This window comes from Hoplias malabaricus, chromosome 8, assembly GCF_029633855.1.
Source record: "Hoplias malabaricus isolate fHopMal1 chromosome 8, fHopMal1.hap1, whole genome shotgun sequence".
NCBI lineage: Eukaryota > Metazoa > Chordata > Actinopteri > Characiformes > Erythrinidae > Hoplias > Hoplias malabaricus.
The window spans coordinates 31,507,942-31,534,147 of record NC_089807.1 but is presented as its reverse complement, the minus strand read 5'-3'; the positions used below and the strand labels follow the sequence as shown (position 1 = coordinate 31,534,147).

At 41.5% G+C, this 26,206-nt stretch overlaps 1 protein-coding gene across 5 annotated transcripts in view; it reads left to right on the top strand.

Annotated features, from left to right (window-relative positions):
• The window catches only part of LOC136705161 (KH domain-containing RNA-binding protein QKI), a 95,666-nt gene extending 69,724 nt beyond the window's left edge, over window positions 1-25,942 (top strand). The window contains exons 5-8 of one of the 5 annotated variants that reach the window (XM_066678443.1): window positions 13,094-13,181; window positions 13,698-14,003; window positions 19,466-19,543; window positions 23,051-25,942. In XM_066678443.1, the coding sequence (XP_066534540.1) occupies window positions 13,094-13,181; window positions 13,698-14,003; window positions 19,466-19,543; window positions 23,051-23,067 (489 nt within the window). In that variant the 3' untranslated portion in view covers window positions 23,068-25,942. Of the gene's footprint in view, window positions 1-13,093; window positions 13,182-13,697; window positions 14,004-17,227; window positions 17,701-18,501; window positions 18,784-19,465; window positions 19,544-23,050 lie in introns of those variants that run through there. The other 4 variants (XM_066678446.1, XM_066678445.1, XM_066678444.1 and 1 more) reach the window with 4 other exon arrangements.
• Window positions 25,943-26,206: the final 264 nt, after the last annotated feature.

Below are 26,206 nucleotides of genomic sequence, written 5' to 3'. Positions count from 1 at the left end.
CCTATTAAGATTGAGAACCTAAGCCAGTAGTCCATTTCTCCACCTCCATAAAGTGAAGCTCTTGTTGATGGCTGAAGGGTGTTAGCCATCCTTGCCAAAGCTGGGCCTAAACGTCTGTTCCTGAAGGGGCCACTTTAATTAAAGTCCTGTCCGTCAGCTTCCCCACAGTGGCTTCCAGCCACAGTCAGGACAGATAAAGACAACTTTAATTGTCAGAGCTGGAGATAAAGTGGAATTTGAAGTGGAGGTTTGGGCAGGTGGTTATACACATGAATACAGCACAAGCACACCAGCACATTCTGTCCAGCCGTGTGGATGGAGAGGCTGGATAAACAGCGAGGATAAACAGATCCTCCCTCCAGTTCAGCCTGTCACTCGCACAGACCCGGCTCCTTCGGCTCATACGCTCTATACTCAGCAGTTATCTGGCGGAGCCTGTGGCCTCCAGGGAAGCAGTGGAGGTTGCTCCCTGTGTTCTCAATCTGGCCATTGCGTCAGCCTCAGGCTTCGTTCCAACAATACTCTGCCTCTACACTGAGTAAACAAAAAAACTATGGTATAATCAATAGTTTAGAGTGGTTTTAGAGTGTAATTAACAACCAGGATTTACTTAGCATTTAGTTTCATTCGTTTGCATAATGTACTCATACGAGAAATTGAGGCTTTAAAGATACATGGTGCAACAAATTATATTTTGGCTAAGGATATCTTAATAGGGTCAATATTTCCAATATTTTAGTCTGAAATTGTCATATGACTCTACACATTTCTAGATATGACTTGTTTTAAGTCGGGTTTTGTAGTGATTCGGATCTTTTTACGTTAGCTGATAGCTTTGAGGATTTTTTTTAAATACACTACAAGTTTTATTGATCCGTTCAGGTTTTTGGTTTTGTGTTGTTGTTTTTTTGTTTTGTTTTGTTTCTCCTAAGATCTCTGTCTTGATGGTTCATGTTTTAGGGTAAAAATATTTCTCACCTTAAATCACTCACTTGGGCTCATCCTGAGCCACTATGTTGTCTTAGATTATATATGTAACTTGTACTAGTCACAAACATGAATGTCCTAACTCTCTGGGCTCAGAGCTGCTAGCTATTCAGGGTGGGGAGCTCTGTATGTTCAGTTTGGATGGATTCCCATCCCAAAATCAGCCCCATGCACAATAACCTAAACAATATTTAACACTCACACTTGTTTAGACCTCAAGTGGACACAAAAGCAGAAGAATCCCCATGGGCTGCTGCTGTTTGTGACTGTGTGTTTCTGTGAGTGTTTGTGTGTGTGTTTATGAGTGCAGTTGAATGGTGGAATAAAAGACGCAGTGGTTTGTGGGAGTTCCCATCTGTTCACCGCGCTGCACAATAGGTTCCCTCTTGCATGACATGTTTTTGTGCCGCTCGCTGCTTCTCTGAGTGGCTCAGCCCAGGCAGGGAGTCTCTCTCTCTCTCTCTCTCTCTCTCTCTCTCTCTCTCTCTCTCTGTCTTTTCCTGTCCTCCCTCCCTTACTACACCCCTTACTCTGTGTGGGAATTGGGTTGGGTGTGGGAGTGAGCATTTCATTCCTTCCCTCCCTCTAATTGTTTAGGGGTGTGTGTGTGTGTGTGTCAGGCTGTGTGTAAAAGGTTCTGGGATTTTTTGCATTCTTTTGAAATTTTTTAGAAATGGAGTCATTTTCAACAATATTTACTTTACTTACTATCTATCTGTCTATCTGTCTATCTAGAGAGAGAGAGAGAGAGAGAGAGAGAGAGAGTGTCCCCAATCCAGGTTTTTGATTAAGCTGAAAAAATTCCATCTGTTTGCTGTCAGAAAAATTTCTCTGAAAGACATAAGTCTAGTGCTTTTCTTTCTTTGCAATGCTGAATATTACATAAATATTCCAATATATGTTTTTATAGCAGGGGGGAGATGGACTCAAGACCAGGCTCTATCGCTATGTGTGTGTGTGTGTGTGTGTGTGTGTGTGGCTGTGGTGGATGTGTGAACAGTGGGGACTTCTTCACTCTGGTCACATGATTGAGTAGTCATCCAGGTCTTTGAGGCTGAGGGAGCATCAAAAGGTCCTTTGTTTACAACTGGAGTGTGGAAATCCAGAACAGAGCTTTCAGATCCAACAGGGCGGCATAAAGCTCCCACCTACTCTCTCTCTCTCTCTCTCTCTCTCTCTCTCTCTCTCTCTCTCTTAACACATTAACTCATGAGAGTACAGTTGGGGTTTCACATGAGGAATAAAAGCACATCCGGCAGCATGTGAGATTGGAAAATGCATCGCCTTGGAGACCTTTTCAGAGAGCCTCCGGCCTCATCTTTCAACCATAAGGTCATATGACCATGAGACAGAGGGGGCTTTAATCCTTCAACCAGAAAGACCCCTGCTTTAGCCTATTTGCCTTACGCTGCTCAATACCATATAATGCTCTCTCTTACATTGTCACCTAAGGGTGGACAAAAAATGGTGGTCGGTCTGATGTGCTCAGGCTTTGGAGTTTTTTTGGGAGTTGTTTAGACAGTGGAGAGACCTCCAAACATTGAAAATCATGAAAATATGTGAAGATATTGATTTATTTTAATGTGGAACTGATTTCAAATTTGGGAGAAGACTAAACTGCATTAAAATATACATAGACAGGAAATTCTGCAAAATAAAAACTTACAGACAAGTTCAACTTCAACTTCAGTATGAACAACAATCGTTTACGTTGCCTATATCTGGAATTTATACAACAGCATTAGACCTGAAGGGCTATCCTTTGCTCCCCTCATACTTAGTGAGCATTGGCTGGCATTGGTCCTTCTGGAGGTTCTTCAGTTGGCCGTCTATTGTCCAGTTTTGTATGTGCTATACACTGCGTATCAGAAACACACATTTTGAACACCACAGATGCTCTGAACCAAACAATATTCCCATAATAATCCGGCCCTTGTCGAAGTCGTATGGATCCTTCCCCTTGTCCATATTTCCAGCTTCCTACTTGTCAACTTCAAGAATTTACTGTTGTTGCCTAAAGTGTTTCCCTCCCCTTGACCGGTGCCACAGTAACAAGATCAGTGTTATTCACTTCACCTGTCAGTGGTTTTAATGTTGTGGTCGACCCATATTTATATTCAGTAATTATATTTGTAGTTTAACCTCATCAAAACATATAATATACACAATTTGTTCTGATAATGGAAATTTATAGCCATATATTTTCTCTTCTTCCTCATACATACCTTCCTCATACATTCTTTCTCTCTCTCTCTCTCTCTCTCTTTCTCCCCTCCATCTCCGAATTCTGTCTTCTGCTGAATGACACATTAATCCCAGAGTAAGTGGAGGAACATAGTAAAGATGCCGACTCCAGCGGCTCAGAAACGGATCCGGTTCAGGAGCCTCCCCCAGGCTGTGCAGGAACAAAATGTCAGCAGTGGAAGTAAAGGCACCCATTCTCAACATGTACCCTCTGACAGCGAGCTTGGGTTTCTCAAACACTGTGTTCTGACTCTTTAATACACCGTTTGACTGTGTTGAATGCTCTGCAGCTTTCTCTCCGGAGAAGTCAGCGAAGCTGGGGTGGTTCAGGACTGTCTAAAAGTGCCACAAAACGTAAAGCGCTATTTTGACTCTTCAATTCGTGTGCTGATAGATTATGGGATTTCATCGAGTCTTCATCGTGCCGGTAAAGCTGATGTTATAGGATAGAAAGTCACTCCCAGCTTCAGCCCGGAATCCTCACAAATCCAGCTACAAGGCCTGACACCTGTGGTTCAATTTGCCTGTGTTTTTAAAAGGCAATTCCTACAGACATTTCTATTAAAATTACAATCCCGACTCCCGAGAGCTGTCGGGGCAAAAGTGCGCCGCGAAGTGAAGACACATCAAAGATTTCTTTCGACACGCTCATCCACTCTAGCAGCCCATAGTCTAAATGTTAAAAAAAAATCCAACAAGACTCCTTTTTTCTTCCAGCAACATGACACCTCCAGGAGCCGTCACATAGGATTTACCAGAATTGTCCTGCTATGTAGAACACAACCCCTTTTTCTGAAACTCATTTGTCCTTAGTTAGCGCTACTCCAAAATACATGCGGTTTCTCATTATTGTCTCATTGTTCCCACAGATCATTACCCATTGATACCGCCGCTGCTTAACAATGCTTTTCTTTCAGACGAGGGGAGATGCTCCGTCTTATGCAGGGAGTTTGTCGGAATTTGGATGCAGCCGGAAAATGAATTATAAAAGAAGCCATGCATTTTTAAAGGACAGATTTGACTGGGATCTGTTTGAGAACGTCTGGGACAGGCATTGGCTTCCAGTCCTGCTGGAGAGATGTGAGGATTCCGTCTGTGTGATGTCAGGCAATTTCTCTTCTTCTTTCTGGTTTTTTTCTTCCCCTCCCCTTTTTCCTGCCTTTATAATGTTTGGGACTTTGTGTCCAGCAGACTTGTCGCAGCAGCACTTTCCTTGTCCCTGTTTTTGGTGCCCAAGGCTGCCTTTCATGAGGAGAGAGGGAATGATGGCATGTTATTATATGAAGGGAGGACAGAGCCATTTGTGAGTAAAAGGGAGAAAAGAGAGAGTTTAAGCTTTTATTTGAACCACAGCATGTGTGTGTGTTTGTGTGGGTGTGTGTGTGTGGGTGTGGGTGTGCGCATACACTCGCACCCTAAACAATCAGCATCCCTTCCGGAGTGATAAAGTGAGTCTCCCTGGCTGTCACTCAGCATGGTTAGCAGTTAGCATTGTTTAAATGGTCGCTCTCGTTCTCTCTCCATCTCTCTCCCACCACGTCTGTAGTCTCCTCAGTTCAAAGCTGGTTTGATGTATGAGACTTCCTCCTCCTCCTAATTACAGCTCTTTAATTCCAATCAGTAGAGTGCCTACGCTTTGACAGCCAGTCATTGCCTCAACCTGCATTTACATTACAATTATATGTGTGCATATTTGTACTGCTCGTTTGTGTATGTGCATTACACAAACGTGTGTGTGTGTGTGTGTGTGTAAGAAAAAAATCATGGGCGTACTCAGTCTCACATCCTCTATGCTAAATCCTTGGTGTCTTGCTGTGTAGATCTGGCAGGCACAACAGCTTGGAACACAAAACGCATGAGGCGTCTATTCCAAGTGCAGGCAACTCATGCGAATCAGAATCGCCATCAAAGACTCTTTTTAACTCTTTTTTTTTTTGTGTATCCTACACCCCAAGGCCTTGATTCCACTCACAGATAGTGCAGAAGACCCAAATTGTGCACTCTGTGTGGTTTGCTTTAGCATGGCTTTCCACTAGAGTGACAAATCAGGTTTGGGGAGGGGGGGCTGGGGAATCAAATAGGTGAGCTGTTAAGATGATAACAGTATTCATTTTCTTTGACATTCACTTGTATACACTGAGCAATTTCCGCTATTGAGTTTATCGGGGAAATAACAGCTCTGAAATATATCATGTCCCTCAAGGTTTAGTGTCTGGGAGTATCTTTGGTTTATATAGGGCCCTTTGATTACATGGGTTTGCTTTCATTTAATTGGATGTACTCCTGTGGGATATGACTCAGAGCGGACTACGAGCAAACGGATTCATCTGTAGCACAAAGGAAGCATCTATAGCACATGCTTGATTACCATAAACAGAAATATCTCTTTACTTAGGAGAGAACATGGATGATCCTGCTGATTCAAAACAAGTGTTTGAATTAAAGGGGAGTCTGAGAGAGCCTGCCCCCTCCTCAAAGAGCCTTGAGCTTCCTGTGAAACATGGGGATTAATCTTTCTGATATTTATAACTATATATTTCTCCTCTTGTCATGGATTATTTCAAAAATAAAACAATCAAATGCAAAAAAGGCCATTTAAACACGCTGTATTTGATGATAATGTCCAGGGCAAACTACATAGTATTAAGGAGGTTTCTTTTGATTTTCGGTCATATAGCCACTCCTGTTAATCAGCTCAGTCTCTGTCCATCAAGATGTGTTCCAGGGTTCTAGCTTAAAGAGGAAGTCACCCAGAACGTATTCAATACTTATTCAACTTCAATGTTTTGTGTTTTTGAGACTTGCATTTTTATGTACCTCTTCTGCACCTGTTTTTGTTCTGAGAGTGCAGGATCCCTCATGACTGATTACTGTGTTATATATTTTTACCTGCCTCACAGTCAATAAATGTACGAATAGGAACACAGGACACTCATCAGTCATCTTGTAATTATGTTCTGTGGGGAAAAAAACAACAATAGTAAGTGCTTACATTTTTCTGTGTCCTTTATCATGAGGTAGAAACAAGAAAATGGGTCAAAACTGCTGTTCACGGTAATCAACCGTTTGTTACAGATTCAGCATAAGAAGATTAAAAAACACTTATGTATTAAGCCTTATTACTGTAATACAGCGTTTGTGTTGGCTTCTATTTGGTGTTGCATCATTTCTCCATGCGGCCAGACAAGACCCGACATGGTTTTGTTTAAAAAAAAAAAAAAAAAAAAAAAAAAAAAAAAGGATGTTACATTAGCATTCACAGTACATTAGCAGCACACACACACACACACGCGCACGCAGAGCTGCAACACAAGGGACGCTTCCACCTCGTCCTTCTCTCAAAGCCAATTAACAGCAGCACAGTGGCTCTGCTGCACTCTTCCTGATTACTGTGGTAGATATGCAGGGAGAGCTCTGAGTTTCTCTCTCAGTCACCTGCCCTCTGGAATCTCCCTGTTATTTACCCACAGACACGCACACACACACACACACACACACACACATAGAGGGCTGCTGTTAAATCTGAAGCTGATGCGTGCTCACACACTCTTTCCCCAAACGTGCAAATTCAGTGTACGTAATCCTCCTCCCACACACACCTCACTCTAATTAACTATATCAGGTAAACACTCCCCCTCCCATTTATCTCTCGCCTGCTCTCTCTCTCTGTCTCTCTCTCTCTCTCTCTCACTGTCTGCTATGCTTTGCTGACCCTGGGTCTTGAGATTTGGTACCAAGCATCCAGGAAAGGCTGTTTCCTGCTCTTTTTATAACCTGTGTGTGTTTGTGTATCTTTATTTAGAAAGCTTGGTGTTCTCTGTGTTTCTGTATTGTCGCTCAGACAGCACCCCTTTCCAAATAAATAAATCATTTGATGCTTCTTCACCGTTAACAGAACGTTTCAATCAGACGTGTATCAGAGGTGGCTCATTATCGTGGGGCATATTGGTGACAGCCAGTCGCTCACCTTTCCTGTGCTAGCACCCCCCAGGGAATCTAAGAAGCACAGAGTGTGTTTTCCCCTCTTCAGTTAGCACATTAAGCCTCCCAATTATGTGACGTGCTGCAAGTATGATTGTCATTAAGAGTGGATTAAGGTGCAATTATTCCCACAAGTCTGTGAAGAGCTTGAGATGAACAGTGGGCTAATATTGAGTAGCGTGAGCTGCGGGTTTCTGTTTGTGTGCATGTGTTTATGACTTTAGATAGCGAGAGACAGAAATCAGCGTGTGCTCTCCAGCCTGTGTAGCTCTGCTGTGTGTCTCAGTGGGATATAATTCAGCTTTTTTGCAGCTGCAGTGGAATCTCACTGCTTTTCAGGTTAAAAAAAACTGCTTTCAACCTGGAACAGTGCCAGTGGTGCTAAACTTTAGGTCAATTCCTCAAACCATCCAGAATGGGTTCCACATTAGTTGGGTTTTCTCTGTGTCTGCTGCACAGTCTCATCTCAGATGTCTGAGCTCTCTCAGCCTCCCAAATTCTGAATGAAGAATAGGTATCAGATATAATAAGATGGACCTAGTTGCAAGCTTTTTTCCAGTATATTCAGCTTTTTTATTTTATTTAAAAGTTGTCAGCTAGCCTAAATATCTGTGATTTGGAATTATTTAAAGTGGTTAGAAATAGTGTATCATTGTCAGTCAGTATCTGTACTAGACAATAGCAGTGGAAAATCTGGGATCACTTATTAGAGGGGGGATAAAAAGAATAAATCTGATAATAATCCATTATAATCCTGTAAGAAATGCACCCAAAAATATCAGTTTCGTTGTGTGATGTGATTGTTGTATATACTTCTGTGGAATAGTAGCTTGCTTGAAGGGTTTGAGCTTTAAATGTCCATTCTAAAAGCAAAATATGGCTGATTTTAAAGCACATCTCACTGAGATGCCAGTGTAGGCATTTGTTACCTGTTTTAAAAGAATTGTTAGTTAGTGTTCTCCTCTGAGTGTGTTGAGCTGTCAGGTGCATGATGTAGTGACCAAAAAAGATGTAGCAGCTTCACATGACTTAGAGTTAGAGCCTTCCCTCTCTCAGCATAGCATTATGTGATTGTGAGAGACTCTGGCAGCTGGCTAGTGGAACTAGCTATTATTTAGCTATTATTATTTATTATTAAATTAGCTATTTTTAAAATGTGACGGTGCTAAATGTACAGTTTGAAATAGAAAAGTCACACATGTAACCTATTTTAAAATAATCTTTCCAAATCAGAACAAAGCTAAACTAAGCTTTCTGTATTAAGCACCAAAAATACACATATTAAAAGATATGACTGAGATCAGTGGGAAAAAGTATCAGGCCATCTGTATCTAAGAGACAGCAGCGAGCAATAGATCCTGCTCTGGGAGAATGCTCTGAGTTCCTGTGTGGCGAAAGGAGACAGGAAGGGCTGGAGAGGGGATGAGGCGACTCTGTGGCTTTCAGCCAAGGGTGTGTGTACGTGTTCGCATTCACCGAGAGCAGCTGTGCACACTGGGAGAGGGAGACGTTCTTAGAGCTGTGGCGTCCGGTTTCCATTCACACAGACCATGTCCTTCCAGTCCTCCTTCAGCCAATCACCACGCCCCTCTGTCCTTCTGTCCACAAGCTCAGCCAATCAAATCACTTCCTCGTCTGACAGAAGCAACCTGTGTCATTGGCCTTGAAAGAGCATGACTAATAAGATCACTCGCATAACAGGATCAAGCTTGGAGGAGTACCGAGTACCAAATCTGATCATATTTTGTGCTGTTAAGAAAGCAATCGCCAGAGTGGTTTGCTCTGAGAGAGAGAGAGAGAGAGAGAGAGAGAGAGAGAGAGAGAGAGAAAACACAAAAGTTACTTGGAGGTCAGCTTACAGTTACAGTGAAGATGATAGTAAAAGGGAGGACAGTACAAGAATGATGGTGTGATAGCAAGACAGATTTCACAATCTCTGTCAATGGTCTGTGGTCACCTAGCCTTTGAAAAATGTCATGTTGAATTTTGACTGTAAATGTTTTACTGAAGTACATTTCGAATAATGTATTAGAAGAAAAAGAAGATTAAGGTGTTTATGAAAATGGCCCAGTCCCCTGAAATGTTAAGGAGCTCTGTATGATTTCAGAGAATGACTGTTGATAATTGAACTCGGCAACATAATAAACACACCTAAACCCTTCAGTGCTCCTTCAGACAGTCAGTACCTAACCCAGTCAAACTGCTTTAGAAAGGTCTGTGAGGTGTGTCCATCACCATAATTCTTTTCGATATCCTGCAAGTGGCCTGACAGAGCATCTGCAAGTAGTTAATGAAAAACCTATATATGAATTTGCCAGAAAAGCTAAACAAATTGACAAAATTGAGGCTGGCTCAGAATATTCTGCTTTTCAGATATTCATTTGTTGGGCAGGTATTCGGTTTTTAAATATATATATTATGTAGGCTATAGGGAAATGCATAGCTCCACTCCACACATATTCAGGCTTGTCATCATAAAACAAATGAAGCTTAAAGCAACATACTTACAGTGAAACATGGTAGTGCCACAGCTCATTTTGTTAGCCTTGTATTTTAAATTAGATGCAGCACAACCTGGAGATTGGGATTTTAATGCAAGCATCGGGTGCAGATTTTCTGAATGACAATAATACAATCCCAACTGCATCCCAACCCCTGATCGAATATAAATGGTATTTGGGACAGCCCTAGTTTTAAGGAACATGAGGTAACATTTGGTGATTTTGCTTCTGGACTCCCCCTACAGTTACAGAGTGTAATTAATTGATGGGAAGGCAAGAGTGATGGGGTGGTTCCCCGCACCCCCCTGGACTCCCACCACAGTTGACATAGTGCAGTTTCTGCAGGGCTGAACTTATATGTAGCAATGGCAGATGATATGTTCTCCCTGTTACAGTTCTGTGATTTTAATGATTCTGAAACTGTAATGTTAATTTAAACTACTGCCTAGTGTTCCTTTTAGTGGTAATAGCAAAAATGACACCGTTAAAACACACACAATGTCATGGAAATAAGAACACTGTTATTTGCAAGTTAGTCGAGAGAGAGGATAAGAGATAGTGAAGAGGGGGTGAGAGCAAGGGAGAGTTCAGAAAAGAAGGAGTAAGAGTGAAAAAGAAAGGAAAAAAGGGGGAGTGGGGGGATGTGGGCCCAGAGAGCCTGACAGGCTGTGATGGAGAGGGTTAGGCAGGCAGGCATTGTGCTCCAAAGGTCATTATGATCCCAGCCTGAATAGGTCCAGAGTGATTCCTCTTTATGCAGGCCGACATAAAAAGCATTCCACTGCGGCTGACCTGCGTTTTTTGCTCCACTGTCTCCGCTCCGGCTCGCTCTTTTCTCTTTACCGAGTTTCTCCCGCCCTCTCTCTGCCTGGGCCAGGGGATAGAGCCCACACCACAATACCTATAAATCTCCATTACTTCAGAGCATTGTTAGAGGCTCATCAGCTGTTACGTGTGCTCTCAGCCTGGCATATTTATGTGAATTTGGAGTTGGGCACCATGGACAGCTTCATCTTATGACAGGTGCATTTATTTAACCGAAAAAAATACTTTGCAAATCTGTAAATGCCTCCAGAGTGATTTGAAAATTTTGAAATTTTCAGTCCAGACCACTGAAAATCTCCATCCAGTCTCACTTCAGACCCCTGCCAATCTCACGCCAACACCTTGAAAAGTTCATGCTGGTCTCATTCAAGCCCCCCCTACAGATCTCAGTCCAGCAACAGAAATATCTCGCTCTGGTCTCACGTCTGCAACCTGAATATCTCAGTCCAGTCTGATTCTAGCTACCTGCAAATCTCACTCCATCATCACTCCAACTGCTTGCAAATCTCAAATCTATCCTAGGAATCCAAAATGGCTCTCTTCAATTTGTCGTGATAATTTTGGCCAGATTTGAGACTGAACTTTCTGGAAAGTACTTAATTATGTAGCTGTTTTTGTGTTGTCTTGCTGGGTGCTTTCAGAGGGAGTGTTGATGTGCAGCTGGGGTTCTTTGTCTTGTGCTTTTGAATACAGCAGGGTTCCGCATAAGAAAAAGACAATCAGCCAAAGCCTTGGGCGGAAGACGGCGAACGAGATTTAGTAGCTTCACCATCCTAGAGCATCCTTTATATTAAACTGAGATCAGCCGTATTGATGTTTGCTGGGAGCGGCGACAAACTCCTGCACCACACACACTCGCGTAATCACTGAAAAAGCTGGAGAGCGGAGAACTCGGCTTTGCTCGGCTTTTGTCTGGATGCTTTGGGCAAGTTTGTCACAGAGAGAGCGAGCAAGCGAATGAAAGAGAGGACAAGGATGATGGAATGATAACTGTGAAAGAAGGAGAAGAAAGGGAGAATTATGGGGTGAGATAGGCTCATGGAATAGTGGGGACAGTGAGGCATGGGGTAGGGGGCCAGTGTGAGTGAGATAGTCAGCAGACCTGTAATAGATTACTGAGGTGTGCAGGGGGGTGGGGGGGGACTGAGCACAGTGAAATCACTCACGTTCAGCTGTGGAGAGATGAACAGAGAGAGATAAGACAGAAGCACAACTACAGAGGATGAAGAAAACAGCTTTTGATTTGTAGAATAGAGCTGAGAGGTAAGGAAGGGGGGGGTGGGTATAAATCAGAGCGTGAATCAGCTGGATTTGCTCCACAGCTCTCTCTAACTCTGGCTGGATTTGGTGAGGAGCTCAGGTTCCTGTGTGGAGAGTAATGCACTGAGAGAAAGAGAGAGAGAGGGAGGGATTTGCTGTTGAGGTTGCCGTTACAATTCATTGTGGTGTGTAGTTGTATTGGCAGTCTTTGTCGGAAAGCTAGAATGACAACACAGCACCTCTCACTGGCTGATAACTAACACAGCACTGTATCATCTCATAAGTCCTCAAATTATAATACACTGCTTCCTTAGCCTTAAAATTAGACACGATTTCTCCTTTTGTCGCTATTTTATGCATGCCAGCATCGTTATGAATTATTCTGCAAACAGAGAAGAACGAGTCCAACAAATGTATTCAAATCCTATCCTGGCAATTTCATACACTTTGCTGCTTGTATTTCTCGCTTACTTATATAGGCCACTGCCTCTAAAGAGCGTTCAAACTTTCTCACCTCATACTCAGGGCCTTTGTATGTTTGCAAATCAGAGTGGCCTGAAGTCGCAGAGCCCCCCAAAGGCCCTTTGGAGCGTCTGCTTTTCAAGGACAGAGCACATTTGGCTGATTACATAAAGACAGAGAGTGATTTATAACAGCTCTCCTGCCTCCCTCCCACGCGATTCATCACCAGCCTCTTGACTTAATAAAGTATTGATATTTAGACGCAGCCGGAGCAGGGGAGTATTCGGTGTTCCAGCATCTCTGCAGAGTTGGGGGGGTTGGGAGGGACATCGGGGCCCTGGGACGGGCGTGCGGCGACAGGCCTCAAAACACGCATCCCCTTCCCCGCCTTGTCCCCAGAACCCTCAGACAAATCAGAAGAGGGGGACGGAGTGAAGTCTTGATAGCGTTTCACTTGGCAAGTTAATTGCTGCTGCAGGCCTGTGAGTGATCAAACAGAGCTGTGATGTGGGAGGGGGGTTTGTGGGTTGGGGTGGGGAGTGAAACAAAGCTTTGTTATTTTTCCTCCCAGTGCCAGCCACTCAGATTAGAGCCGACGTAAATATAAGAGATCGCGCTGTGATTAGATTTCAGCCGGCGTTTCCTTCGAATCTGAATAAGTGAGGTAGTGCAAAAAGATTGATGGAGCATTTCCTGTTGATCCTGTCTTATAAAGTGCAGAAATGTATGGTGATTTTCGCCTTCACAGTAATTTTCTACTGCAGCTTTGAGAGATGTGCGCATAAAGAGGTGCAGTGCACTTGCTGATTACTCACGTTCTGTGTTTTTACCAGGCTGAAGGAGAGGACAGTCTAAAGAAGATGCAGCTGATGGAACTGGCCATTTTAAACGGCACCTACAGGGACGCCAACATTAAATCACGTAAGTGCCCCTTCTTGACAAAGGTTTGTTTGCACCACCATTGCTGGCATGGTTAAAAGGGTTGCACGATCCCAACTTTTCTTAATGCTCCGCCCTGCACTCTCCGGTAACCCTGATTTGCAGATAAGAGCACTCAGTGCTTTGATTCTAAATTGCCACCGTAAGCTGTGAGCCTGCGAAAGCTTGCAAACAGTCAGAAAAGAGGAGGAGAAAAAAGCCTCGTTTCATGTCACAGAACATTGCGCTATTCCCCTCTTTGCTTCACTGCTTGTTGACGAAGTGCCTCCCTGTGGAGTTTTATATTAGCAGTGGTATAAGTACTGCTGGATTGGGCCCCCCTCTCTCCCTAACTAACTAATGTCTGGCTGCTCTTGTCTTTGCTGACATGCTTTATGTGCCATGTACAGCTCATGCATGAGACTAACTCTGATTTTGTCTCCCCCCCTGCCCCTCTTTATTCCTCCTCTTCCTTCTCCCTTCTTTCCTCACCCCTCTACGTTCCTCTGCTCACCGCAGCTGCCCTTGCCTTCTCTCTTGCAGCGAGTGCCCAGGCTCCACGCATCATCGCTGGCCCCGCCCCCGTCCTGCCGCCAGCCGCTCTGCGGACCCCCACCCCCGCCGGCCCCACCATCATGCCCCTCATCCGCCAGATACAGACCGTCATGCCCAACGGCTCAGCCCACCCAGCCACCGCTGCCACATTGGTGCCACCCGGCCCGGAATCGGCCGGTCTGATCTACGCCACACCCTATGAGTACCCCTACACCCTGGCACCTGCCACGTCCATCCTGGAGTACCCCATCGACTCCAGCGGAGTGTTAGGTAAGCACGGCTGCACCTGCAAGTGTCCACCGCTGCTCCTCAAACACAGCACAGCACCCGCCCTCATCCTGCACCACTCCCTTTAGACCCTCAGCTAGGGATGAGCATTTTAGCAGCTTTTACTCTTAGAACTGTTTAAATATACACATTTTTTAAAAGGATTTTGTTTGGAAATCCCAGAAATATGTCAGTGTGAGGTGTAATAGAAATGAAGATGTAGAAGTTTCCTAAAGATTTTCTAGCATAGTCACGTGCAAAAGTCAAAGACCCCGGTTCCTTAATTTAAGTTCTAGTCAAACGGCCATTAACCACAAGAAATAAAACAGAATATGACACAGAAGCCTTAACAACTACATTGTTTGGCATTTTCCAGTCCTTTTTTGGACATATTCAAAGGTGATTCAAAGGTAGTTTAGAGTATATTTTTCAATCTCTCCAAAGTTTTTTTTTGAAGTTGGTTATATTTCCTGGTCCCGAAGATTCAAGCTAGCTAAATTCAAACACATTTAATGACGCTGAGGTCTGGGCTCCTGGGTGGACAGTACATTAACCGTGCACCAGCATTTTTATTGTTTGATTACATATACTCTTCTTTTCTGTCCTTCACTTGGAAATGCTCCTTGAGATTGGTAGGATGGACAGACGGTCCTGTTGATTTCTTTATATCTGAAGCAAGACTGGATGAATAACTGACTGGAGAGTAAATTATTTAATATATTAGATATTGGTCTATGACTTTTGCACAACACTGCAGGTGCAGTATCGAATTACATGCTCAATGCAATTCGATAACCAATTGTTTAGTATTAAACCAAATTAAATATGCAGTATTTGAATACATAGTTAGGGAACATTATAATAAATTTTAGTTCAGATATACACCAATCAGCCTTAACATTATGACCACCCCCTTGTTTCTGCATTACATTTTCTCAGCTCCATTGCCCATATACGATCACGTTGCATTTCAACGATTACAGATTGTAGTACATCTGTTGCTCTGCATTTGGTTTGCCTCTTTCACCCTGTTTTTCAGTTGTCAGGACCCGCACAGAGTGGGTATGTTCTGGGTGCTGGATCATTCTCAGTCCTGCGGTGACAGTAACGTGGTGGTGGTGTGTTAGTCTGTGTTGTGCTGGTAAAAGTGGATCAGACACAGCAGTGATGCTGTAAGTTTTTCAATCCTCCATTGTCATTGCTGGACTGAATATAGTCCACCACCCAAAAATATGCAACATAAGAGTGTCCTGTGGGCAGCATCCAGTGACCACTGATGAAGGGATAGTGTGCGTGCAGCAACAGATGAGCTACTCTCTCTGACTTTACATCTTCAAGGTGGACCAACAACATAGGTGTGCCTAATTGAGTGGACGATGAGTGGGCCCAGTGATTAAAAACTGCTGTATTACTACCTTTTCTGACCCACATGTACCAGCACAACAAACTCTAATAAATCACCACTGAGAATTAGCCAAATAATACCTGTGCTGTGGGGGTCCTGACCAATGAAAGAACAGGGTGAAAGGTGGCACTTAATGTATGCTAAGCAACAGATGGACTACAGTCTGTAATTGTAGAACTACAGTGTGCTCCTGTTTGGTCAGTGGAGCTGAGAGAATGGGCAACAAATGTAGAAACAAGGAGGCTGTCATAATGTTATGGCTGGTCTGTATATCTGCATATTTGAATGTCCACACCCATTCTTTCCTAAGCCCAACCACCCCTCAGTCCCTCCTCAAACAGTCCCCTATTATAGTATAGCGCTTTGTATAACTCCAAAGTTACTGCCACCGCCCTCATCCTCATCTATTACAGTGGGAAAGTAAAAAGGGCAACAAAATAAGAACAAAAACAATAACACTGCCAGCCTTTTCCACTTAATCCATTTAGTGTCATAAAAGTCCTCTCTCGCAGCTAAAAAAATCCTTTTAAGAAATGTGTGCATAAATGATTGGGCTGTTAAGTGCTCTGCCGGCTTTATGTGAATTATAAGAAAGCGCTCTCTTTTTCTTTCTCTGTCTCTCTCTCTCTCTCTCTCTCTCTTGCTCTCTCTCTCCTTTTCCTCTCGCTTTCTCTTGCTCCCTCTCAAAGGCCCTGTCCTTCCCTCTCCACACAAGCTCTATGGCTTCATTAAGGCACTTGAGAAAAGCCGATTATGAATATCATGTTACAAACAGCATTCCGCCAGTTTAACACAGGCTGCTCCCAGAGGCGCAGTGTTAAGTTGAGCAATGACAAAAAATGCGTCCCCATGCCAAGAGCGGCGTGTCCAATGAGATGAGCCGAAGCAGGGTTTAGCTACTGTCCAATAAGCAGCCTTTATTTAGCCAAGATCGAGCCGGTTGCTCCCAACTTTTCCAAGCCCACTATAGTAGCCCTGACATACAGGCCTGGTTCAATGTGTTTCTGCTGGGGGGTGAGGGGGTTGGGGGTGGGCTGGACTGTTTTTGCTGTGGATGCTTTAGGCCTTGTCCACACATATACGGATATCTCTGATGAGATACCTGTCCCAATCCAGTCACAGAGCTTCCATCACACGTTCTCCACGCTGAAAATGAAGTGATATTATTGTATCATTTATTGGCCATTTAGGATATCCAGCCTACACTGGATTGGATTGTTCCTGCACAGTTGTTTATATAGGAAAAACAGTTATCATATCATACAGTATGGATGGATACTCAGTGTTACAGACTGAGAGACATCCTTACTGAAAATGTATTTTATAATTTGTTGTGTTCATTCATACGAATAATGTTTTCAAATATGTATCCACATAGCCATATATGCATGTCTGCACAAGAGGAGGTGATAATGCATCGTACAGTTTCAAATCACTTCAATTATATTAAGTCTAAGACTGAGAAGAACTGCAATTAGTTTTTTTTTTAATTACAAAAACAAAAGGGTGTGGATGGATTGTGTAAAGATACGGTCGTCAGAGATACCAAGAAAAAGAAAATTTAACCATCCCAGAACCCAAAATACTGTGTTTTGAGTTGACACAGTGAAATTTTTTAAAAGATCTTGTAACATTGTTCTTCAAAATGTAACTGTAAATTACCTAAAATACCATGTTCATATGGGTGTGAGGGAGGGAAAGAGAATATCCATATATGTGCGGATGGTGTTTTTGTGAGAGGGCAAAAGGGATGAGGAGTGTCTGGGGAGGGAGGAGCGTGGAAGATTTCACCCTGTCTTCTCTCTTGTGTACACCTATACAGCGTCCTCAAAGGCCGAAGAGCTGCCCCTCTACCTGGGCTTTCAGACCTGTCACTTTCCCATCACTGTCCAGCGCGGAGAGCCGACCAGCCGGCCTCCCTTTTAAAACAGAGTCCCCCACCCTTCCACCTTTTCACCCTCACTCCCTCTTCCCCTCACTCTCCTGCAGTCCCCACCCCACAACCGCCTGTCTTTATTGGACTGACCGGAAAGCGGCTGCCTGGAGGCTCTTTCATTGTTTCTCTTCTGAAACCACGCTTTGTGTCAATTTTTTTTTATTGTTCTGTTTTTAATTTTTTTTTTCATTTTTACGGAAATGTGCTGTGTGGAAACTGTGTGTACTGTTAATGAGGGAGATTAAAAAGAAAAAAAAAAAAAAAAAAAGCACTGAGCCCCAAACTGCTGCAATCCTTCTCTAGATGTTCCCTCCATTGCGCACTCTCTCAGGGTGAGCCAGTTCCGGAGGGGGCATCAGGAGGGGTAACATGACGACGGTGAGGGGACAGTGGGGGTCAGAGATGGGCTACTTTTGGGAGACAGTGAGTGGTGGGGTATGTTACGGTGGGACATCTGTTCTGAATAAAACTCTATTCACACAGCTGTTGTAGGACAGTTTGATAAGTCTTCCCAGGTTTGTTTGTAGTTCAGTAAGAACAAAGGTAAAACACATATCAGGAATGGTGTCAGAAGTAAATCATGAATTCAGTGTCTGAAAACCACAGGGAGATAGGGGAAAGGTGTATTCGCACCAAAAAAAATCTTTATATATATGTATAGTTTCTGTGTTCAAAGAAGCCACTTGGATTCTTACCACTTCTTTTTTTAAATAATGCATAGGTGAAACTTTCCTCAACTTTTGAGAAATCTACTTATCTTCTCACATTATAGGTTGCATCCTTAAAAATCAGTCCCATAAAAAGTAATGCATTTAATCACACCATGTTAAATCACATAGCCTTTTTGTATCAGAAATACTGCAATCAGTTGAAGTGCATTTCACTTTGATTGATTTTTTTAGAGCCACCTATTAAATCTCTTGGTTTTATTGGGGCATGATGGTTGGTTGGTGAGGCTTAACTGAATTAACTTTCTGACACCAGGCCTGAAATATGTGACCAAACTGGCTCTGAGTAGCCTTTCTTTGCATTCTCTGAGATATGGACTGCCCTACAACAGCTTTGGAAATTCAACAGTAATGCAACAGTAATGCAAATGCTGCTTCCCAAGGACAGACACTCCTGGCACTAATTTCCCATTCCCTTCCTTTATTCTTTAGGTGTGGCTTTCCCCACGAAAGGCTAAAAGCGCTTTTGAGGATCCTTACTGAGCCCCTCATCCGGTCTGAGTGTTAACACACATGCGCTTTCGTTTCACAGAGGCCTTGTTATTTCTTGATTGTTGATGAACCATGAATATGAGTCTAGCAGTCAGTCAGACACACTACTGTTTTTGTTTACACTGGCCACTCTGTGCTCAAAGAGGTTTAGCTCATAGCACATATATATGTATGTCATTTAGCAATATATGTACTATACATATATGTGTGCACAATGCTCCATCAACAGTTAAAAAAAAATATATATATATATATATACCGATCTGCAGAGTCACAGGACTGTTCTACTGACTGCTATGTTGGTTACTGGTTTCGGAGAAATGATTGAAACACATGAACTATTATCTCGCTTTACTAATCACTTAATACATCACTGATTTTCTAGCCTCCTTTGGTTTGTTCTTTACTACTGCAGATGTGCCTAAATGCTATAGTTCTCTGTGCCTATTCTCAGAGAGCGAGTATATCAGTATTATATTTAAATGTGGGACTGGAGACATGCACTTCCCTGTTGCTTCAATGCAGGATTATGTGACTAGTAAAGCTTCCCCTCTATGTGTGTTAGTGTGTTTATGTGTGTGCTTGTAGCTAATGTCTGTCATACTGTATCCAAGCAACGCATGGATCCACTTGGGATGAAGGCATCCTTGTTTTTGTTTGTTTATTTGTTTGTTTGTTGGTTTTCTATTGCTAGTTTTACAGATGAAAGACAAGTATTATTTGTGCCTTAACTTGTATTTTTGTTTTATTATTATTATTATTTGCAAATCAATTTTTTAAACATGTTTTGGTCATACAGATATGACATCTGTCCAGCTTGATCTTAAATTGAGAATTGTAGAAAACTGTGTGATTTGATTGATCTAATCTGTTTTTTTTTTTGGTCATATTATTGCAATCCAAGCAGGTGCAGTGACAACTAAAGTTCGAAGGCACGAAATGCGGGTCCATCCTTACCAAAGGGTAGTGACCACAGACCGAGGTTAGTTTAGCTCCCATGCTTTCGTTTTCCTCACCAGTCACCTCTTATATTGTTGGTCTATTCTCAGCTCCACCACATATAGTAATAGCCTGGTTTTGAACCCTGTGTTTTGGGGTTTTTTTTTTTGTTTTGTTTTGTTATATATATATATTATATATATCTATAAAAGCCCCTTACCCTCCGAGAGCATGCGTACAAGAAAAAGAGCACCTGCCGTGTAGTAATTAAGTGGTTGACTTACTTCCATTATTTCGATGACCATGTAAATCTGACATGACGTTGATGACAAATAATGGACCTTCTCAGATTCCCATAGCCTCACCAGCACTCTTTGTTGGTATGATCCACTATTTATGTTTATTTATTTTACAGACCCTCGTTTACAGATATTTGCTTAAACCTAAAACGGATTACGTTTTAATAAACATTTTGTACAATTTTAAAAACGTCATTATATTCTATGCATGTTTACCTTTCTCTATAACAGGCTTGACATTGTTAAAGGAGCCACATGTAAGATTAAACATGCTGTTTTTTCTGGCCCCCAAATTCTTGCAAATGTATTTGATGCTGTTTCTTTTGCGTAAAACTTTGAGCCTTCTGTCCAGTTCCTCAAATGTGGCTCTGGCCACATTGTGATGAATTTACCTGGACAGATTTTACAGGTTAAAAACAACTAGATGAGCTATGTTGGCACATGTGATCTCATCTTTCAAATTATTATAAAAATCTTACATGTCACTTCCCTAACATTTAAAGAATGAATATTTAAATGATTATCCTAAAGTGTCCCAACATTTTTCTACAATTTCCTGATTCTGAAGTCTGTATCAGTAATACATAGTCAACACCAAAAATATGCAAACTAATTCCCACCAGCTAGAGGAGAAAGTCACCTATGCCGTTGCCTTTCTTCTTCTTTGTTTCTGGTAGCAATATTTCAAAATGTAGGTCTGTCAACTTCATGTTTTAGGGCTCTTTTTTAAAACATTGGCTTAGTATCTTAAAGTAATTGTTTATTGTTTGGTTAAAAGCTATTGTAATTTGCTCAAAAAAGTAAATAAATAGATCAGTAGATCTGTGTGCCATGTCATTATTTCAATGTAATAAATAATTATTAGATACTAAGCCAATATTTCTAAAAAAGATTTTGAAATTTTCAAGAATGTAATTGTTTTGAAGAAATTGTTGTAGGTGTTTGTGGCAGGAATGGGCTTCTTTATTCCTTAATCCTTGTCTTTGGAAAGGAATTTTCTTTGTTGTAAAAACACATGCTCATGTTTGAAAAGCTGAATTTGCAGGTTAATATTTTAATTTAATCTGGATTTGTATCCTCATTGAGGTTATTGACGTTATGGAATAGCATGCAGATGTTGCTGAAACACCTCAGTAGACATTTAATTGAAGGGGAAGTGACCACATCCACAGATAATTGCAGTAATAATGATAGAATGCGTCATGAAAGGAGTTATCATGAAATACATGATTCAACCTCAGAGACCACAATTCTACATTCATTCCAGCAGTTCACTGCTATTGACCCTCACTGTGAAATTAAGAGTCTTTAATACTGTGTTTCCAATGCATGGGTTTAGGTTATTTCTCAAAATGTCTTCTGTTTGACATGTAGAGTCCAGGTGGTACTTACATAGTTTGTCCAGGTCAAACAACCTAGTTAAGACTAGCTTATGTATGAGAAGGTAAAGATTGCATGATGGATGCCATTGTTACCATGGCACTACAAACAGATCCTGGATGCCAAGCAGTTCAAAATTGTCTCATTAGATTTTTTTTTTCATTTTCATTTAACTTACAATTCTCATACATTTTTGTTTGTTTATTTTATACTGTACATGTTTTATATTATGGTACTACTGCTCTGAAAGTCTACTTTTGAGAACCCATTTGCACAGAACTTCCAAAATTTCCAATCTGTGCATTACTTACTGGATTGCCAATCTACACAGAGGCCTCACTTTTTTTATTTTAGCTGTTCAGTTACATTTTTATTATTATTATTATTTTATTTTATTTCCACCTGTTGTATTTGCCTCATTTTGTAAAGACATACAACACGGCACAACTTATTTTTTGCACTGAACGAGTCCGAAGCATTCATCTCTGCTCCGCGAAGAGCGGACATGTTGAAAAACGTGAAAACTGCATCAGACCTCAGACGATGGAACTGACCAGAACTTGTCAAGTACAAAGGCGCATAGTCTTAAGGCTGACCACTGTGGTGCGGACATTAACAGAGTCCACTTTGTGGAGAATATAAATGCATTCATGGTATATATTCCACTTGATACAGTGATTGATTGATATTTTTTTTTACTATTTTTTTTTTTTACATTTTACTGTAAGCTTCTTTTTATTTTTTGTTGTTCTGTTGTTGCAAAGAAAATAGTATTTACTTGTGGCTTCTTTAAAAAAATATATAAATATATAAATATATATGAAAAAATATAAAAGCAGGAATGTATATGAAATGTCAGATTTTACTTGTATTTTACAAAGAGATAGCAATGATATTATAGAGGGCTATTTGTAGGAAAGAAAAAAACAATATGCATCATAGTGGCTTTATAGCACCACCTTAGAGAATTTCCTATATTTTTGGATATATATGTTAGGGCTTTATATATGAACGACAGGACTTTTTCAGTGTTTATATGCAAAAGCATTTTATATTGTGTCCTGTGAATTGTCAATAGTCTGCAATGCTGAGGGTAATGGCTAAAAATTCCCACAGCTTGTGTTTCCATGGCTATTATGCTATCTAGAGAATACATTGTAGTGTTGCTTTGTATCATTTAAGGCCATGATTTTTATGTTGTTGTAAATAGAAGGAGAAAAAAAATTTGAAAAGGCAATAAAAATTTTATTGAGTACAAAAAAAAAGAACAACCAGCTCCTGTTTTGGCCCTAAATTATTTCGCTGTTCAATGTGGAATTCTCAAATTTCCTTCTGCCTCTAGTCTTAAAATGACACTCTAATCTGTCTCCATCATAACTATCCACCTGCTGCTTGATCCTCTGAAGAGCTCTAGTGCTTAATAGCAGCCGGGTAACAAACCCTGTGTCGGCTGCTCTCAGATCAGTTCCTTCATTTCATTACAAACTTCACTTGACTACTACTAACCATTAGACATGTTTACCACTGTTGTGTTCTCTTTTCATTTATGAAGCATCTTCTTTCTCTCATTACTTCCTGTTTTAGCATGTGACCTACTGGACCAGGCTGTCTGTCAGTAAAATCATGCTTTGATTTTACGGCTTTGTGCGGATAAAGGCCAAACATTTCTCTAGTCAAGCCACTGTTGGCATTGTTCTAAATTATGATACAAGCCCTTAACTGTGATCAGTTTTATCATATTGTCATCCTGCCTTCACTAGCTGAAACTAATCTCCTCTCTTTATCTTTTTTTCCTTTCCTCCCACTTTATTTCTTTCTTCTTGTTTTCCCCTCTCCTCTTCCTCTGTTTTCTGTTTCTCTAACCCACCCAGCCACCACCGGCAACTAACCCCTGACCTTCTGACCTCTCAACTTTACCCAATGACGACCTGCCCATTACCTGCCTGCAGATCACTTCTCTGCTCTAAACAAACAAACAAAAAAGAACCAATGAGTGAAAGAACAAAAGAAAGCGAGTATTAAACAGCCTTCAATGGTCAATGGCGGTGGAGAAGCACCGGATGTACGGACGCATGTCAGCGGCTGGAAGACCCTTCAAACTGGCCAGCTCGATGCGGACCACCCTGCCACTCTAGACCTGCACTCAGTCATTTGTAAAAGCAATAAGCAATAACGATTAGCCCACTCGTCTCCACCCATATTCCCCGCCAAATGGAGGCTACAGACTTCCCTATAACCTGCCTACAGTCCGTCACACAGGACTGTAGACCACCATGGCAACACAGACCCCAGATCCAGTCAATGGGGAAAAGGATACAGGGCCCTTGTTGCCCATCAGTTGGTTACAGCTCTATCTGAATGTATTGTGTGTTGGTGCATGCATCAGCTCCGTCTCCTGCTCTGAAATGTGACACATGCATCAAAAGGGAACGTTAGCAAGACCTCATAGCGCAGAACAGAAGAGATTTCTCTTTAAGGCACCCCCTTCCCCATCAATCAATCCAACACTTTCCAGTGGCCGAGTTTCTCTGAGGATGTATAAGCCATGCTTGCCTATCTGCTGTACAAATGTATGAAATTTGTAGATAAAAAAAAAACACATTTCAAGAGAAAACAAACTAAAACCACATGAGTTAAAGAACACATGTACAGAGAAGAAAACTTTTATTATCCTCCGGTGCAGGGGAAGAAGAGACCAGATATATATTTTTACAAATGAGACTTTTATACAGTATTGTAAAGTGGAATAAAAAAACAAAACAAAACAAAAATCATACCGAACCCTTTATGAAGTGAAAACAATCCAGTTTTCTGTGATTGGATGTAGAAACGGATGACCAAAACAACCCTCTCGGCCTGCTGACGGGGGGTTGAAATGGAAATATTATGAAGTGCCTTATCTTGGTTCTCATGGTTTCTTCAATCTGAATGTGTCATATTTAGTGGCGAATGAGCAGACCACAGCTCAGTGCACGCAGCTCTCTCTAGGTGAGGAATGAAATTGTAGAATGTGCCGTCCTCCTCCCTCCTGTGTCCCAGCAGTTCAGCAAGACCTTGCAGTTCCTGGTTTGAAAAGATGGGTGAAGGTCTAACCTGCTGAGAATCTAAATTCAGTGACCACTCTTCAGCAACCACTGTAAACTACTTGGGACCTAATCTGTAATGATGTAGTTATGTAGTGGAGTGTGGAACTGCATACACAGTTATAATTTTTTTTTTCCCCAGAATTAAATTGCATATTATCTCTAAGACAAAACCTATTGTATCTCCATTTGTTTTACGCAATTTCTCACACAAGGTATCTCCCTTTACATTGTGCTAGAATATTATCCCATATGAGCCAATAGAAATAGTCCAAAATCAACATGAGTTGCATTTTCTTTCTTGTAAAAAGTTACTAATTTGGAAATTAGGCTCCTGCCAGCAATTTTATACGTCAAATATCAATCTATTTGCTCTCTGTATGAGGTTTCCAAATATATATATATATATATATATATATATATGAGATCATTTTTGGGACAAAACCCAACAATCAAAGTGAAATACTGAGCATTTACTTTAAATGTAAATTAAGGTAAAGAATTTTATACAATCTAGAAGTATATTGGCATTTTCATATTATGCCAAAAAGTGAGAAACAGCTAAAAAGACGGTATAATGATAATATGCAGCTCTAAATAACGCACAGATATGGACGCATCATGGATATCAAGTGATGGAAAACTATCTACTTCATTTAGAATAAGTTGGAGCGGCATTTTTTGATCCAGAACTAATCCTCCAACATCGGTGCCTGACAAAATTAATGCTGCCATGGGTGAATGCCATCAGATCTTCAAAGCCATGATCTAACATCTAGTGTAAAGCCTTCCTAGAGCAGTACAAGCTGTTACCGCAGCCAGAGGGGAACAAACTTTGTTGGATAACGATAATATCAGAAAAAATACTGAATGAGTTGGTGCCTACAAAATACAAACCTGTTGTCCATGTAGCAGAGGAGATATGGGTTGTAATGAGCCCCAAGAGTTCCTCCAGTGTTGCTGTAAGACTTGTTCTCCAGTGAAAGCTGTGTGCACTGCCCCTGCTGGACTGCACCATACTACTGTGGTGTGTCCCCCCCAACCCCACTCCAAAACCTTTCTTTACTATGCAACAGAATGGCCTCTGACGTCTTGTGGGGAGTCTCTGTATCAACATGTCTTCCTGTCCCGTCCTCACTTCACCACTGTTTCTGATTCCGATTCTGCAGTGCCATGATAGTATTATTGTAATTATGAAGGTCCAATGTGTTTTTTGGAATAAAAATTAAAACATAGCCTGTATGTCGAAAACATGTTGGTTTTTAACAGTTAAGATGATGAGAACGGATCAAATTTAAGAATGTTTTATGGAGAGAAAAATAAAAATAAATCCGAACAGTAAAGTACAGGTTAGATCCATTTGTGGGCAAGCCATACCATAATCAATATCGCATGATGTTTTACCCTCAGTAGCAAAGAACGTATAAATCTGGGTTGTTTTGCTTTTCCAAATAAGTTTTCCTGAATTTTTCAAGTTATCTGTGAATGTTCCTTATCATCTGAGTGATTGTGTTCCAGACAGCTGTCTCTGTGTTAGATTCATGCTATGTGTGTGCCCCTACCCAAGTATTGCCTATGAGAAAATACGTATGTCTGTATCAACAGCCATTGTTACAAGTTTATACGGTATTTTTCTATCTTATTTTTTATGTATGTAATAAACTACATTAAATGCCTTGTCTCCGTACAGCGTGTAAATGAAGAGTGCTTTGTAAAGTTTCCGCAGAATAACAGGTGCCCTCAGCCAATAAGGTGAGCCCATTCTGCAGCATTTTATCACCGGACGGTAATAGCACATGCTGCTGCTGCTGCCAATATCAGCGAATGGATTGTTTCAGATAAGGCCCTTAGTGAAATGCTCTGCATTCAGAAAGCCTAGTGATATTAAAAGACCTGTGCCAAGAGAGCACTTTCAAAATTGGTTGAGCCATACATCACACTGTT